Genomic DNA, 14,307 nt, shown 5'->3' with positions numbered 1-14,307 from the left:
GGCAGGGAAAAAGCAAAACTAAACTAAGAAATGACTACTTGCTAAAATAGTCATTTTCTCAAAGTCCCCAATAAATCGGAGCCACAGTTTGACAAATCAAACTCATATCCTGTTTGGTGGCCAAATGGCCCTCAAGAAAGAGGAAAAACCCACAACGCAGAGAGATATAAGATACATCCAGTTTCATAGAACTAGAAATTCCAGAGCAGGTTAAATGTGTTGACTCAGAACCAAGAGAAGAGGGTCTCTCATTGCATTCTCCTCTGATCCATTCAAAGCCGCATCACTCATTAGTGTTGAGTCGTATCATTTGCAAAACTTCTAGAATCATTGTAATGAAAAAAAAAAAAAAACAGAAACAGAACAAAACAAAAACCCAGCCAACCTTCCCATCTGCAAACAATCCCATCCCCTTTGCTAACCGTTGGAAACTGGGATTTAAACGCCAAATGACGGCCCTGTGTTTGAGATCCATTCAAATGCCCTTTCCAGGTCTCTGCCAATTTCATCTCAGGCCCTAAATTACTAGGTTTTAAGATCAAAGAAAACAAAGTGTGATTCCCAAGCAGAGGACTGAGAACACTGAATCATATGACACATTGAGAGGCAGAGTTGTAGAATGTGTAGAAGATAAATTCTATACGGCTCAAACAGAGAAAATACTGCTGAGCTAATTCTGAACATGGGAATCCTTCCAACTCACCACTTCAGGTGTCACAGAAGTTGAAAAGAACATATTTTCCTATCCCTAATCCGGCTCCTTCTCTTTGTTATATTTAAAATAAGAAAAATGATACAAAACCCAGTGATTCAGCACAACCCAGAGCATTGTGAGAACAACCGGGAATGAGACAATTTGTCCCTAGTGAGGGAACCTGGTGACTAACAATCACTTTGCAGTGGGAGGAAAGGTATGAATATGATACTCCAAATTTGTTTAGACTAGAAGTGATGGAGGTTATGTCAGGTCTTGAGGAAATTTGCTAATTTTCCCTGGTCACTATACATGGGCTATTTCCTTTACTGTAAAAACACTATTTTTTCATCAGGATAGCTAACTCCAGCTATCTAACTCCATGGAATATCCTAGTGCAGTCAAGGCCCAGGTAGATTTAACTTCCATGTACCCAGTTGAAGTGATTCCCAGTTCCCCCATCTGGAGCTGATGGACATTCCTGTTGGAGGGACACACATTTCCCATGACCTAGGACAAAGGAGTTGGTGAAAAAGAAAAAATTGTGGGATTCAGCCCAAGGAAGGGTGAGTGCAAAAGGGAAAAGCAGACAACTCAGCTGGGGGAGCTGAGAGACAACCATGACACAAATGCTGCCTTGAAGTTCATTATGTGGGAATTAGCAAAAGGAAAACAAAATCTTTTCTCATCTCTAAACAAGATTTTTATGGTATTTATCTCCCTTGCAGCTTTTCTGATAATAAATAAGGGCTGAACTCTGACAGAATTTCCCACCCTCAGAGAATTCATAGGATCTCTCCTTTGTGGATCCTTCGATGTCCATTAAGGTGTGAGCCATGAGCAAAGGTTTTCCTGGACTCACAGCATTCCTTTGGGCGCTCCCCTTGGTGAATTTTCTAATGTGTATTAAGGTTTAAGCTCTCAGTGAAGGTTTTCCTGCACTCACATCATTCATAGGGTTTCTTTCTTGTGTGGATTCTCTGATGTGTAATAAGGGTTGAGCTCTGAGTGAAGGTTTTCCCGCACTCACAGCACTCGTAGGGTTTCTCCCCTGTATGGATTCTGTGATGTATAATAAGGATTGAACTCCGAGTGAAGGTTTTCCCGCACTCATGGCATTCATAGGGTTTCTCCCCTGTATGGGTTCTCTGATGTGTAATAAGGTGGGAGATCTGAGTGAAGGTTTTCCCGCATTCACTGCATTTATACGGTTTCTCTTCTGTATGGATTCTCTGATGTGAACTAAGGTTTGAGCTCCAAGCGAAGGTTTTCCCGCACTCCCAGCATTCGTAGGGTTTCTCCCCTGTGTGGTTCTTCTGATGTTTAATAAGATTTGAGATCACAATGAAGGTTTTCCCGCACTCCCAGCATTCATAGGGTTTCTCCCCTGTATGGGTTCTCTGATGGCTAATAAGAGATGCCCTTTGAGTGAAGGTTTTCTTGCATTCACAACATGCATAGGGTTTCTCCCCTGTGTGGATCCTCTTATGTGTAATAAGGTTTGAGCGCTGAGTGAAGGTTTTCCCGCACTCACAGCATTCATAGGGTTTCTCCCCTGTGTGAATCCTCTTATGTGTAATAAGGTTTGAGCGCTGAGTGAAGGTTTTCCCACACTCACAGCATTCATAGGGTTTCTCCCTTGTATGGATTCTCTGATGTGCAATGAGGGTTGAGCTAAGAGTGAATGTTTTCCCACATTCACAGCATTTATAGGGTTTCTCCCCTGTGTGGATTCTCTGATGTGCACTGAGGTTTGAGCTCCGAGTGAAAGTTTTCCCGCACTCACAGCATTCATAGGGTTTCTCCCCTGTGTGGACTTTGTGATGTTTAATAAGGGTTGAGCTCTGAGTGAAGATTTTCCCGCACTCACAGCAGTCATAGGGTTGCTCTCGAGTATGGATTCTCTGATGGCTAATAAGGCCTGAGTGCCTACTGAACTTTTCCCCACACTCAGTGCACGTGTTTCTCTCTCCCGTGGGGATTCTCTGCTGGTCTGTGGTTTCCTTGAGGCCCTTCTGAGTTCCCTGATAATTAAGAGATTTACCAAATTTCTGCACTGGCTGGTTTCCCTGCCATTTCTCTGGAATGTGCTGACTCTCATAGGCCTTTCCCTGCTCACAACTCCTGGTCACACTCCCTTTGCATCTTTGCAATAACGCCCCAGGTGGTTCCACTTGCTCACCATCTTTCTGCTTCATGGTCTCACTCAGCATCCCATCACCTGCTGGGACAGAGAAAGAAAAGCCTCAGAAACAGGAATGGAATAGGGGAGAACAAACCAAAAGAGCAGCTGCAAATGGAAAAAAAATCCCCAAAGAGAAGAGAAGAGGGGATCAGTTCTGCATCCAGTTTGCATCCAAACACTCAGGGAGAAGCGAGTTCAGGGAAGGAACTACTGCCAGGAGTTAGTCAGGATGGGTAGTAAACCATGAGCAATATCTGCCCTGAGAATATGACACCTGCTGGGGACAATCCTGAACTCAGAGAGCTCACAAGGTCTTTGCTGGGAGCTGTTTCCGTCAGGTACTGACAGTTTCTGAGTTGGTTTAATGATTGCTCACCTGTGCAGATGCCTCTCAGGATCTCTCTTTCCTCTGAGCCCTGGAGATCTGAGGCCCACAACTCTTCCCCTCGTTCTAGCTGGGAGATGACATCAGGTTTGGAAACTGGAAACCCTGCCCAGGGGAAAGAAGATAAGTGAGATCAGGTTGAATTCATGGGACATTTGTCACCCACACAGGAAGTTCTGTTATTTTAACCCCAGATCATATTAAATGAGTAAAATCCTGGGGCCAGCTCTTCTGATGAGGAATTTAACTGTGCCCATGTCTACTGGGAAGACACACAGCCAGACACTCATGAGCAAAGGGGCTCCTAAAACCCAGAGCAGGTACCTCCATATCCCAGAAAGGGAAAATTCCAGCCAGAGGGTAAGTCCTCCTGGAACTGCTTCTTACTGATAGAGGCAGGCCCACAGACATTGCAAGAGGGGGAAAGGCATGAGGGGGGCACTCAGAGAGACGAGGAAGGACACACAGATGTAGCGACCCCTGTCAACGATGTTGCCCTGGATTGAGGGGCGAATATACCCTAGAATGTTATCAAGCTAACTGCAACCATATTATATGCACTCAGCCACTATGACCTAATGAAACAGAACACCGCATAGTTAAGGATTAATTTGGAGACCGGCTTTCAGATGTAAGGTCATAACTACTGGTGGTTTTGCTAATCAGAATGGGAGGAGGGGAGGAAAAAGTAAATAACTGAGAATGAAAGAAGATATGTGAATGGACAGCCTTGAATCTAGACGCCTCTGATATTAAAAGTTCATGGAAAGTTAGGAAAACTGATGATTTAGTAGGGGTCATTATGCCCTATGTGTTTTGTAGAGTTAGTTATAAAAAGTTTAGATAATAGAGTGTACTTTGAAGCAGTCTTCTGGAGCTATCCTGTCAGAGACTTTTTTCCTGACATCTTTACTCCCTGGCAGGGAGGCATTTGGCTAGCACCGACCTGTTGTTGATTACTCAATACCGTCTCAGAATATAGGTGAATATCTGGGATGTTCTAAACCTATTGCTTATGTCTGTGTGGGCTTAAATCTAATAAACTGCAGTGTTAGACAAGAGCATGCTGACTTGCATTTAATCCTAGATCAGACAGAATCGCTGGGTGCCTACTGATTTATTCCTAACACCACCTGGAGTGAAATAGTTACGTTGCCCCTGATGGGGGTTCTGAAAACCTTGGGTAACAAACTACTGCCACCTTCCTCTAACTGATCTCACCCCTCCCCACCTCCTGGGACCATTCCTTGTGTTCTCTCCTCAACTCCTCCATTGACCATAGACCTCCTTCTTGGAAGTTCTCCCAAATGTAATGAGGTAGGTCTGGGGATATTTATGGGAAGCTCTTCCAATGAGCAGCATGGGAAAAAACAAAGAACAACAGAAATGTAGGGCTGGAAGGGAGCTCAAGAAGTCATCAAGTCCAACCCCCTGTGCTGTGACAGGACCCAGTAAATCTAGATCATCCCTCACAGGTGTTTGTCCAACTTGGTTTTTAAAACTTCCAATGATGAGGAGTCCACTTCTTTCCTTAGACGTCTATTCCAGAGTAAACTGTCCTTAGAGTTAGAAACTTTTCCCTAATATCTAACCTAAATATCCTTTGCTCCATAATAAGCTCATTAAGGACCCGGCTGAAGAGACCTCTGAGTCAATATCAACAATCTTGGAAGATGGCTTCAAGTCAGCAGGATGTGATGAAATACATCCAAGAATACTTAGGGAACTGGCTGAAGAGAACCCTGAGCCACTGGCAATTATCTCTGAGAACTCATGAAGGGTGGGAGATATCCCGGAGAACTGGAAAAGGGCAAATATAGTACTTATCTCTAAAAAGGAAATAAGGACGGCCCACAGAATTATACACCAGTCAGCTTAATTTTAGTAACTGGAAAGATACTAGACCAAATAATCAATAATCAATTTGTAAGCATCTTGAAGAAAATAAGGTGAAGTACTTGTCACCATAGATTTGTCAAGAATAAATCATGTCAAACCAACCTAACATCAGTCTTTGACAGGGTAACAAGCCTCGTGGATGGGGGGAGCACTTTGATGTGATATATTTCTATGTCCCCCCCCCTCCCCAATCTTCTTTTCTCAAGACTGAACATGCCAGTTTGTTGTTGTTGTTTTTAAACCTTTCTTCTTGGGTTAGGTTCTGTAATGCTTTCATTATTTTTGTTGCTCTCCTTTGGACTATTTTGAATTTCTCCACATCTTTCCTAAAGTGTGGTACCCAGAAATGGACACAATACTCCAGCTGAGGCTTCACGCAGTGGGACATTCAGTATTTTACAGATCAAATTCCTGTTAATAGACCAGAATGATGATATCCTCTTTTGCAGCTTCATCACACTGTTGACTGCTATAACCACCAGATCCTTTTCAGCACTTAACCAGTTATTCCCCATTTTCTAGTTGTGCATTTGATTTTATTTCCTTCTCAAGTGAAGAATATTGCACTTGCCTTTACTGAATTTAATCTTGTTCATTCAGTCCAATTCTCCAATTTGTAAAGGTCATTTTGAATTCTAATCCTCTCCACCGAAGTTCTTGCAACCCCTCTCAGCTTGGTGTCACCTGCAGATTTTAGAAGCATACTCTCAACTCCCTTATCCAAGTCACTAATGAAAACATTGCATAGTACTGGACCTAGAACTTATCCCCGCAGGACCCCACAAAATACACCCTCCAAGTTTGACAAACTATTGATAACTACTTTTTAAGTACCGTCTTTCAACTAGTTGTGACTCTACCTAGACCATCAGAGGGGTAGCTGTGTTAGTCTGAACCTGTAAAAAGCATCAGAGGGTCCTGTGGCACCTTTAAGACTAACAGAAGCATTGGGAGCAACCTGCATCTGAAGAAGTGAGGTTCTTACCCATGAAAGCTTATGCTCCCAATATTTCTGTTCGTCTTAAAGGTGCCACAGGACCCTCTGTTGCTTTTTACCTAGACCATATTTCTCTAGTTTGTGAGAATATCATATGGGGCTATGTCAAAAACTTTATTAAAGTAAAGCTATATCACATCTACTGTTCCCCCATCCACTAGGCCTGTCAAAGAAGGAAGTCAGGTTGGCTTGGCATGATTTGATAAATCCATGCTGGCTACAACTTATTACACTATTATTCTCTAGATGCTTACAAATTGTTTGTTTAATAATTTTGTTTCAGTATCTTTCCAGGTATTGAAGTAAGGATTGACTGCTCTTTAATTAACCAAATATTTTTTTTGTTCCTGTGTTTAAAGATAGGTACACCTCTACCCCGATATAACACCAATTTGGATATAATGCGGTAAAGCAGTGCTCCGGGGTGGGGCTGCGCACTCCGGTGGATCAAAGCAAGTTTGATATAACGCGGTTTCACCTATAACGCGGTAAGATTGTTTTGGCTCCCGAGGACAGCGTTATATTGAGGTAGAGGTGCACTAAGTTTGCCCTTCTGTAGTCTTCAGAGACCTAATTAGTCCTCCAGATAATTGCTAATGGTTCTGAAACTGCTTCAGCTAGTTTCTTGGATACCCTAAAGGGAATTTAATCAAGCTCTGCTGACTTGAACACATTCAACTTATCTAAATATTCTTTAACCTGTTCTCCTATTTTGGCTTCTCTTCCTGCCCCTTCATTGTTAATATTAATTGTGTTAAGCTTAAGGTCACCATTTACCTTTTTTAGTAAAGACTGAAGCATTAAATACTTGAGCTTTCTTGATGTCATCAGTTATTAGTTTTTCTTCCCTACTAACTAGAGGAGTTACACCTTTCCTTTGTCTTTCTCTAGCTCCTAATGTATTTATAGAACCGTTTCTTGTCTTTTCTATCCCTTGATAGGTGTAAAAGTTATTTTGTCCCTACATGCTTGTGCTCGCCTTCTATACTCCATTGCAATTTGTCCGCATTTCCACCTTTTGTAGGATTCCATTTTATTTTCAGGTCATTAAAGAGCTCCTGTGGTGCTATCTTGGCTTCTTACTATCCTTATTTTCTCTCCTTCATTCAGTTATGCCTTTGGTATTGTGTTCTTGACAAACTACCAGTTTTTCTGAAATATTTTTTCCCTTCAGACTGTACCTACTACCCTGTTTCCCCGAAAATAAGACATCCTCCGAAAATAAGGCCTACTTACAGTTTTGCCTCTCGTTGTAATATAAGGCATCCCCCCGATAATAAGACCTCCCCGATAATAAGGCATCCACCGATAATAAGGCATTTTTCATTTCTGAAAAATAAGACATCCCCTGAAAATAAGACCTAGCGCATCTTTGGGAGCAAAAATTAATATAAGACACTGTCTTATTTTCGGGGAAACAGGGTAGTTCTCTTAGGCTTTGTCTACACTAGAGGCTTTTTGACAAAAGTTGTTTCGACGATCAAAAAGCACTATAATTTTATCGCTATTGCATGGTGCACTACCCTCCCTTTGTCGGCAGAGCACGTCCACACTTGGGTCTTTAGCATCGAGAGTGAGAGCAGTGCACTGTGTGTACCTATCCCAGTGTGCAACTTGCCACTTTCAGCAGCTAGGACTTGTGGGAATGTGGAGTTGATCACAGCGCATCATAGGCTGTATTATTTTCTGTCCCAGCATTCCACAATCTTCTGACTGCTTTTCACGGCATTTCTGTGTACTGTGCGCCTGCCATCTGCGTGTGAAAGGATGGATCCCGCACTGCTCTCTACTGTTGTGGTCACTGTTATGAACACATTGCGGATGGTCATGCAGTTAATCATGAGCTACCAATCTGAACAGGAATCAGAGTTGCCTGACCTGCTGTATGCCACAGAAAGAAGCAACACTAGATTACTTTTGGCATTCACAGAGCAGCTGCACATGGTAGACTATTGCTTTTGCGCACAGGAAACAGGCACAGAGTGGTGGGATTGCTAGTCATCGCAGACATGCATAACAATGCAGAGTGGTTGCAGAACTTTTGGATGAGGAAAGCCACCTTCCTGGAACCGTGTGCAGAGCTCGCCCCAGCCCTGCGGTGCAAGGACACCGAATGAGGGCTGCACAGTCAGGGAGAAGTGTGTGGCGATTGCTGTGTGGAAGCTGGTGACCCTGGACTGCTGCCAGTCACAAATCAAGTTGGAATTGGGAAGTTGACCGTAGGAGCTGTTAACACAAGTGCGCCGGGCCATTAATCGCATTGTGCTACGAAGAACCGTGGCTCTTGGCAATGTGTGTGAAAGAGTGGATGTTTTTGTGGAAATGGGATTCCCTAACTGTGGAGGGGCAACAGATGGAACATGGATTCCAATTTTGGGTCCGGACCATCTTCCAGTGGAGTACATCAATAGAAAGAGGTACATGGTATTGCAGGCGCTTGTTGATCACCGTGGGTGTTTCACTGACATCAACGTGGGGTGGTCTGGGAAGGTGCTTGACGCACGCATATACTTAAAAAAAAAAAATTGGTGTTAGTTTTAGTAACTTTTTGTAGTTGCTCCTCAAATTATATTTTTGGCCTGCCTAATTATACTTTCAAACTTGACTTGCCAGAATTTATGCTCCTTTTATTTTTCTCAGTAGGGTTTGACTTCCAATGTTTAAAGGATGCCCTTTTTTTAACCTCTAATTACCTTATTTACTCTTTAGCCATGGTGGTATTTTCTTAGTCCACTTACTTTTGTTTTTGTCCCCATTTGGGGGTACACATTTATTTTGAGCCTCTATTATGGTATTTTAAAAATGTTTCCATGTAACTTTCTCACTTTTGTGTAGTTTCTCTTTCTGAAGTTAAATGCTACTGTGGTGGAGTTGTTGGTACTTTCCCCCCTCGCAATGATGTTAAATTTAATTACATTCTGGTCTCTGTTACCAAGTGGTTCACTTCTTGGACCAGATCCTGTCTGTCACTTAGGACTAAATCAAGAATTCCCTCTCCCCTTGTGGGTTCCAGGACTAGCTACTCCAATAAGCAGCTATTAATGGTTTCTAAAAACTTAACCTCTGCATCCATCCTGAGGTGACCCCTACACAGTAAATATGTTGAAAACCCCGATTATTATTATTGAGTTTTCTATTTTAACAGCCTCTCTAATCTCCCTGAGCATTTCATAGTCACCACCACCATTCTGGTCAGGTGGTCAACAGCATATTCCTACCGCTATACTCTCATTATTCAAGCATGGAATTTCTATCAGTGGAGATTCTATGGCATAATTTGATTCACTTAAAAGGTTTTCGATATTTGACTCTGTTTCTTTCACAGAGTTACTCCTGGGGGAATTTTATGTCATTGTGCGTATCCAGAATTCACGTCCCCTGCAGATTTCTTTGCTTCCCAGCAGAAAAACGACTTCTGTCAGGGAAGCAAAGGGAAGCCGCAAGAGTGGTCACACACCCCTCACAGCAATGCAGGCAGGTTGGTTCAGGCGCCCGGAGCAGCCCGTAGAGACATAAATCACCACCAGGGGCAGGGAGGAGCTGAGCAGTCACGCATGTGAGAGAGACACTCTGTCCCTCTTGCTCGCTCTTGTGGCGAGCTCGGCGTGGAGGGGCAGGGCTTTGGGATATTTCTGAGGAGTTAAGTATGGGGCAGGCTCTGTCCCGTCAGGCAGAGCAGAATGTAGCAGCCTGCCTGCTTTGTGAATTGTTCCTATTGTCATTGTGACTTCCCCTAGGAGTATAAAATAGGTGTAAGTTTTAAGGTACATTTACAGTGCCAGAGTGCTGTAAAGGACAGTATGGCCTTATAAATCCTTATGGTGCTTTAGTGATTAAACGGGGCTACATTTTTGGACTGAAAAAATGTGCTGTATGAACTGTTTACCAGATGTTTCTGGAGATGGTCAGTAGCCAATATAAATTGTGAATCTGATTCCCCAGCCCTCACTTGCTCTTCAGTTGCCTATGATGTAACACTGAGCATATTAGCCAACAAATATATGCAGCCATAACTAGAAAGAGAATCAAATCTAGCTACGTTACTATTAGGCAAGGAAGCTTGGGGATTTCCTCCAATGCTCCCCACTCCCACTCTTAATCCATTTTCCTTGTAGTTTAAATTACATAAATAACTGAAACCAGTGTGATTATATTGCGTTATTTTGACAAATAAAATATGCAGAATTTTGCAATGTGCACAGAATTTTAATTTTTTTGGCATAGAATTCCCCCTGGAGTAATATAGTGCCTCTCTGCACCAGCACAACCTACTCTGTCATTCCTATATAGTTCGTTTCTTGGTATTACCATGTACCATTTATTATAATCACCAAGTTTCTGTGATGCCTATCATATCAATATCCTCATTTAGGATTAATTTGAAGAGCAACTAGCAAAAGTCACAAACTAACACCAATTTTTTTTTTTAAGTACATCAGAAGCAGGAACCCTGACAATCAGTGGGGCCACTGGATGATAGATGTGCTAAACAAGCACTCAAGTTCACCCATTTTAGGGAATAGTTGGAGCAACTTGGCAGAGCTGTGATTCTGATATGAAGAGAGGTGCACGTGAAACTCGAAGAAACAAGTATTCCTCAATTCAGTGGGGAGTGTTGTTGGCACGTCAATAAAGGTGTTCTTGTCACGCCAATTGTCAGCAGTCTGGTGGCATACATGCAAGTGGTCTCCATGAGGGGTAAGTGACTCAGAAGGAATCCTCAGTGCAACGACAAAGGGGTGTGCAGTAGGCTCAGTGTTGGAGTGCAGGCCAGGGGTATGTAGCTTTTGTTTTCTACACTGGACCAAACTACAAGTTTTGCCTTAGCAAAGAGAAAGTATTAGACTTTATGCTATACTGCTCCTGTGTGCTCCGTAGGGGGGAGGATAAAGTGCTAGTATGTGTCATTGGTCTGTCGAGATGTTGCTGAAACAGGGCACAGTTGAGGTTGCATTGTGGGGTGCTGTGAACCTTAATTCCTCATTTTCCCCTTCTCATAACCAAGGGGATGGGAATCCTTACCCAGCGAGGTCACATTCTCATAGTTCTCCTGCATAACATCTCTGTAGAGGGCCCTCTGAGCGGGGTCCAGCAGAGCCCACTCTTCCTTGGTGAAATACACAGCCACCTCCTCGAAGGTCACTGGCCCCTAAAAGAGCAAGAACCTGCTACTCAGTACCTGCTGCCTAGTGACATCACTATTAACAGGCGAGGAGGGCCAATCACATGAAAGCTCTGGGAGGCAGGAAGTGAGCATAGTCCCACCCCATCAGAGCAGCCAGGAAGCATCAGGGTGATGGGAGAAAGAGAGAGCCCTTGTAGCAGAGAGAAGAGGCAGTGGTCTTCCCATTCTCATCGCTCACCTAACTAGCCAGAAGCTGATACAGGAGATGGAGCCCCCAGCAGGGCCTAGGGACAATTTCCTGGTGGGAATCCCAACACCCTCCACATTACCAGCAGCTGGAGGGGAGGAGTTGAGGTGTCTTCACTGGGGGGTGCCCCTTCATATCTCACAAAGTGTCTGGCTCGTAGGTTCAGGCTACAGCATGTGGAGGCTGGTACGTTTTCCCAGCCCAGTTCACAGGGGTTGTTTCCTGTTTGACAAATTAGGGAATTTCCACCCACAAACCCCAGGGCTCTGGTGCTCATATCTAGGCCTCATAGTAAACAAATTGCAGCAAGTTTGTCACACCCTGTCCCCACCCCTCCCTTTCTCCACCCTGTGTATTTCCCTGACCCCTCCCACCACCAAATCAACCCCCCAGAAGTGCCCACTTCCTATGTATTTATTGCCCTTCTCCCTCCAACAGGAACCCAGGAACCCACCAGCCTCTGATAATCCGTACCTCAACCGGCTCCACTGCATCCATTTCCCTTCCCTGGTCGCTGGAAGGACGGAATGATCTGGAGCAAAACATGAATGTTACGCTGCAGCCTGTTACGGCAAAAAGGGCGATAGGAGACATGTCAGAACAGGAAATAATTTCACCTCACAATTCCCCCCAGGCTCTTTCCCTGCACCCTGATGTCCTAGACCAGGGAAATAACAGAAAAATTCAAAAGACAGTTAGTAATGGAGGTGGGGTGGGGGCATGTGTTAGAAAAAGAATTCAACCAGACACAAAGTGTCCAATAAGTTCTTGGAATGTACTGGGGATACCTGTTTCTTTCAGAAGAGGGAAGTAGGAACCGGAGGATGGCCATTTTACACCCGATTCTGACTAACAAGAAGTAATTAGGGCTGGTCTACATTGGGGGGAGGGGGGGCGGATCGATCCAAGATACGCAACTTCAGCTACGCGAATAGCATAGCTGAAGTCGAAGTATCTTGGATCGAATTACGTGGGGTCCAGACGGCGCGGGATCGACGGCCGCGGCTCCCCTGTCGACTGCGCTACCGGTGGAGTTCCAGAGTCGAAGGTGAGCGCGTTCAGGGATCGATATATTGCGTCTTAACGAGACGCGATATATCGATCCTGGATAAATCGATTGCTACCCGCCGATACGGGTAGCAATCGATACGGCAGGTAGTGAAGACGTACCCTTAGTTACAAAACAGAAGGTGGAAAGCAATATGGGCAAAAGTGATCATGACATGATAGATTTCATGATTCTACGAGTAGCAAAAATTCTAGGAGTGGCAAAATAAGGACAGACTTCAACACACTTGGAAAATGGTGACATAAGACAATAAGATAACGGTTCTATAAATATTAGGGCTGTCAAGAGATTAAAAAAATTAATTGCAATAAAAAAATTCCGCTCAACGCATAGCTGCTGCCAAAAAAAGGTAACCGCACGTTAGGATTCATAAGGAACGGGATGGAAACATACCAAACATTTGTATATAAATCAAGGGGACAACCACCAATATACTGGGACCACCATGGCTACTACAGCAAGGCACACAGGAGATTTTATATTAATCTCCGAGAATTGTGAAGGAAATGGGCAAAAAATAAATATTTGATAATATGCTAGAAAACAATGAAGATCTACAGGGATTTTATATCGATATTAAATCTGCGAGAACATTGGGACAATTTAACAGAACTGTATACAGAATTTCAATAAACCAGGGGTTCTCAAACGGGGGGTCGGGACCCCTCAGGGGGTTGCGAGGTTATTACATGGAGGGGGTCGCAAGCTGCCAGCCTCCCCCCCCCAAACCCTGCTTCGCCTCCAGCATTTATAATGGTGTTAAATATACAAAAAGGTGTTTTTAATTTATAAGGAGGGGGGTCAAACTCAGAGGCTTGCTATGTGAAAGGGGTCACCAGTACAAAAGTTGGAGAACCACGGCAATAAACAGACAGTAATAGTTCTCCATCACCAGGCCCATGGGCAGCAGGGAGCCCTTTGGGGAGCTGCTTTAAGAGGGTACGTGAGGGTGGTATGGAGCAGGAAGGCTTCCTGGCAATGGCCGGGGAGGGCACAGCAAGGGTGTGCAGGTGACTGGCACCTGGGAGGGGTGGGCAGTATCTGGGGCTGCGTGACCTGGAGCGTCCACTTCTTCTAAGCTTCTTCTTTTGTGTTTAAGATCAGCAGGGATTTCACTGTTAAAATAGCCCCCACCGGAGGAGATCTGAAATGGACACTGGAACAGGAAAGAGACAATGGGGGTAAAATCTGGAGACAGGGTCAGTAACTGGAGAGATGGGCAGACACCTGCCTGGATTTTGACAAGCCGGGAGAATTGTATCCCTGGTGGGGAGACACGTGGCCAAATCAAAGGGGGGTTCATTAGCCCCCCCCCCATCACCAGCCCCGCCGCCCCGGGGGGGTTCCTGGCTGCAGAGATGGTCCAACCCCCCCATCTGCAGCATGTCCCGCCTGACCCCCCCCCCCCCGCCACACACACAAAGGGGAACCCCCGGGCCCCGCCCCCTCTGTCCCCACCGCGCCCCCAGAGCCGGACCGGCTCCAGCCCCGGCGCGTTCCCGGGGGCTGCGAGACCTGCAGCGCCGCTGCCCGGCCCCAGCTCGCGCCGGCCCCTGCTGCCTGCGGCTCCGGGCGGGGGCGGCAGAGAAGGTCCCCCCGGGCGCGCGCCAGGCAGGGAGACGAACGTTCCGCGGCGGCCCCCGGGGCCCTACACCCGCGCGCGCGCAGCGGGCCAGCCCGCCAATCAGGGAGCGGAGAGCGCGGCG

General features: G+C 45.1%; 1 protein-coding gene across 1 annotated transcript; it reads right to left on the bottom strand.

The window, feature by feature from the left end:
• Window positions 1–1,116: 1,116 nt before the first annotated feature.
• LOC128826678 (zinc finger protein OZF-like) lies at window positions 1,117–12,126 on the bottom strand. The gene is made up of 5 exons (XM_054010107.1): window positions 12,007–12,126; window positions 11,183–11,309; window positions 7,397–7,489; window positions 3,256–3,369; window positions 1,117–2,918 (listed from the first exon to the last, which is right to left on the bottom strand). Exons 1-5 carry the CDS (start codon window positions 12,124–12,126, stop codon window positions 1,642–1,644), a joined length of 1,731 nt encoding a protein of 576 aa, XP_053866082.1. The 3' UTR covers window positions 1,117–1,641.
• Window positions 12,127–14,307: the final 2,181 nt, after the last annotated feature.

This window comes from Malaclemys terrapin, chromosome 20, assembly GCF_027887155.1.
Source record: "Malaclemys terrapin pileata isolate rMalTer1 chromosome 20, rMalTer1.hap1, whole genome shotgun sequence".
Classification (NCBI taxonomy): Eukaryota; Metazoa; Chordata; order Testudines; family Emydidae; genus Malaclemys; species Malaclemys terrapin.
Note: the sequence above shows the minus strand (reverse complement) of the source record. Positions and strands in the feature narration are given on the sequence as shown.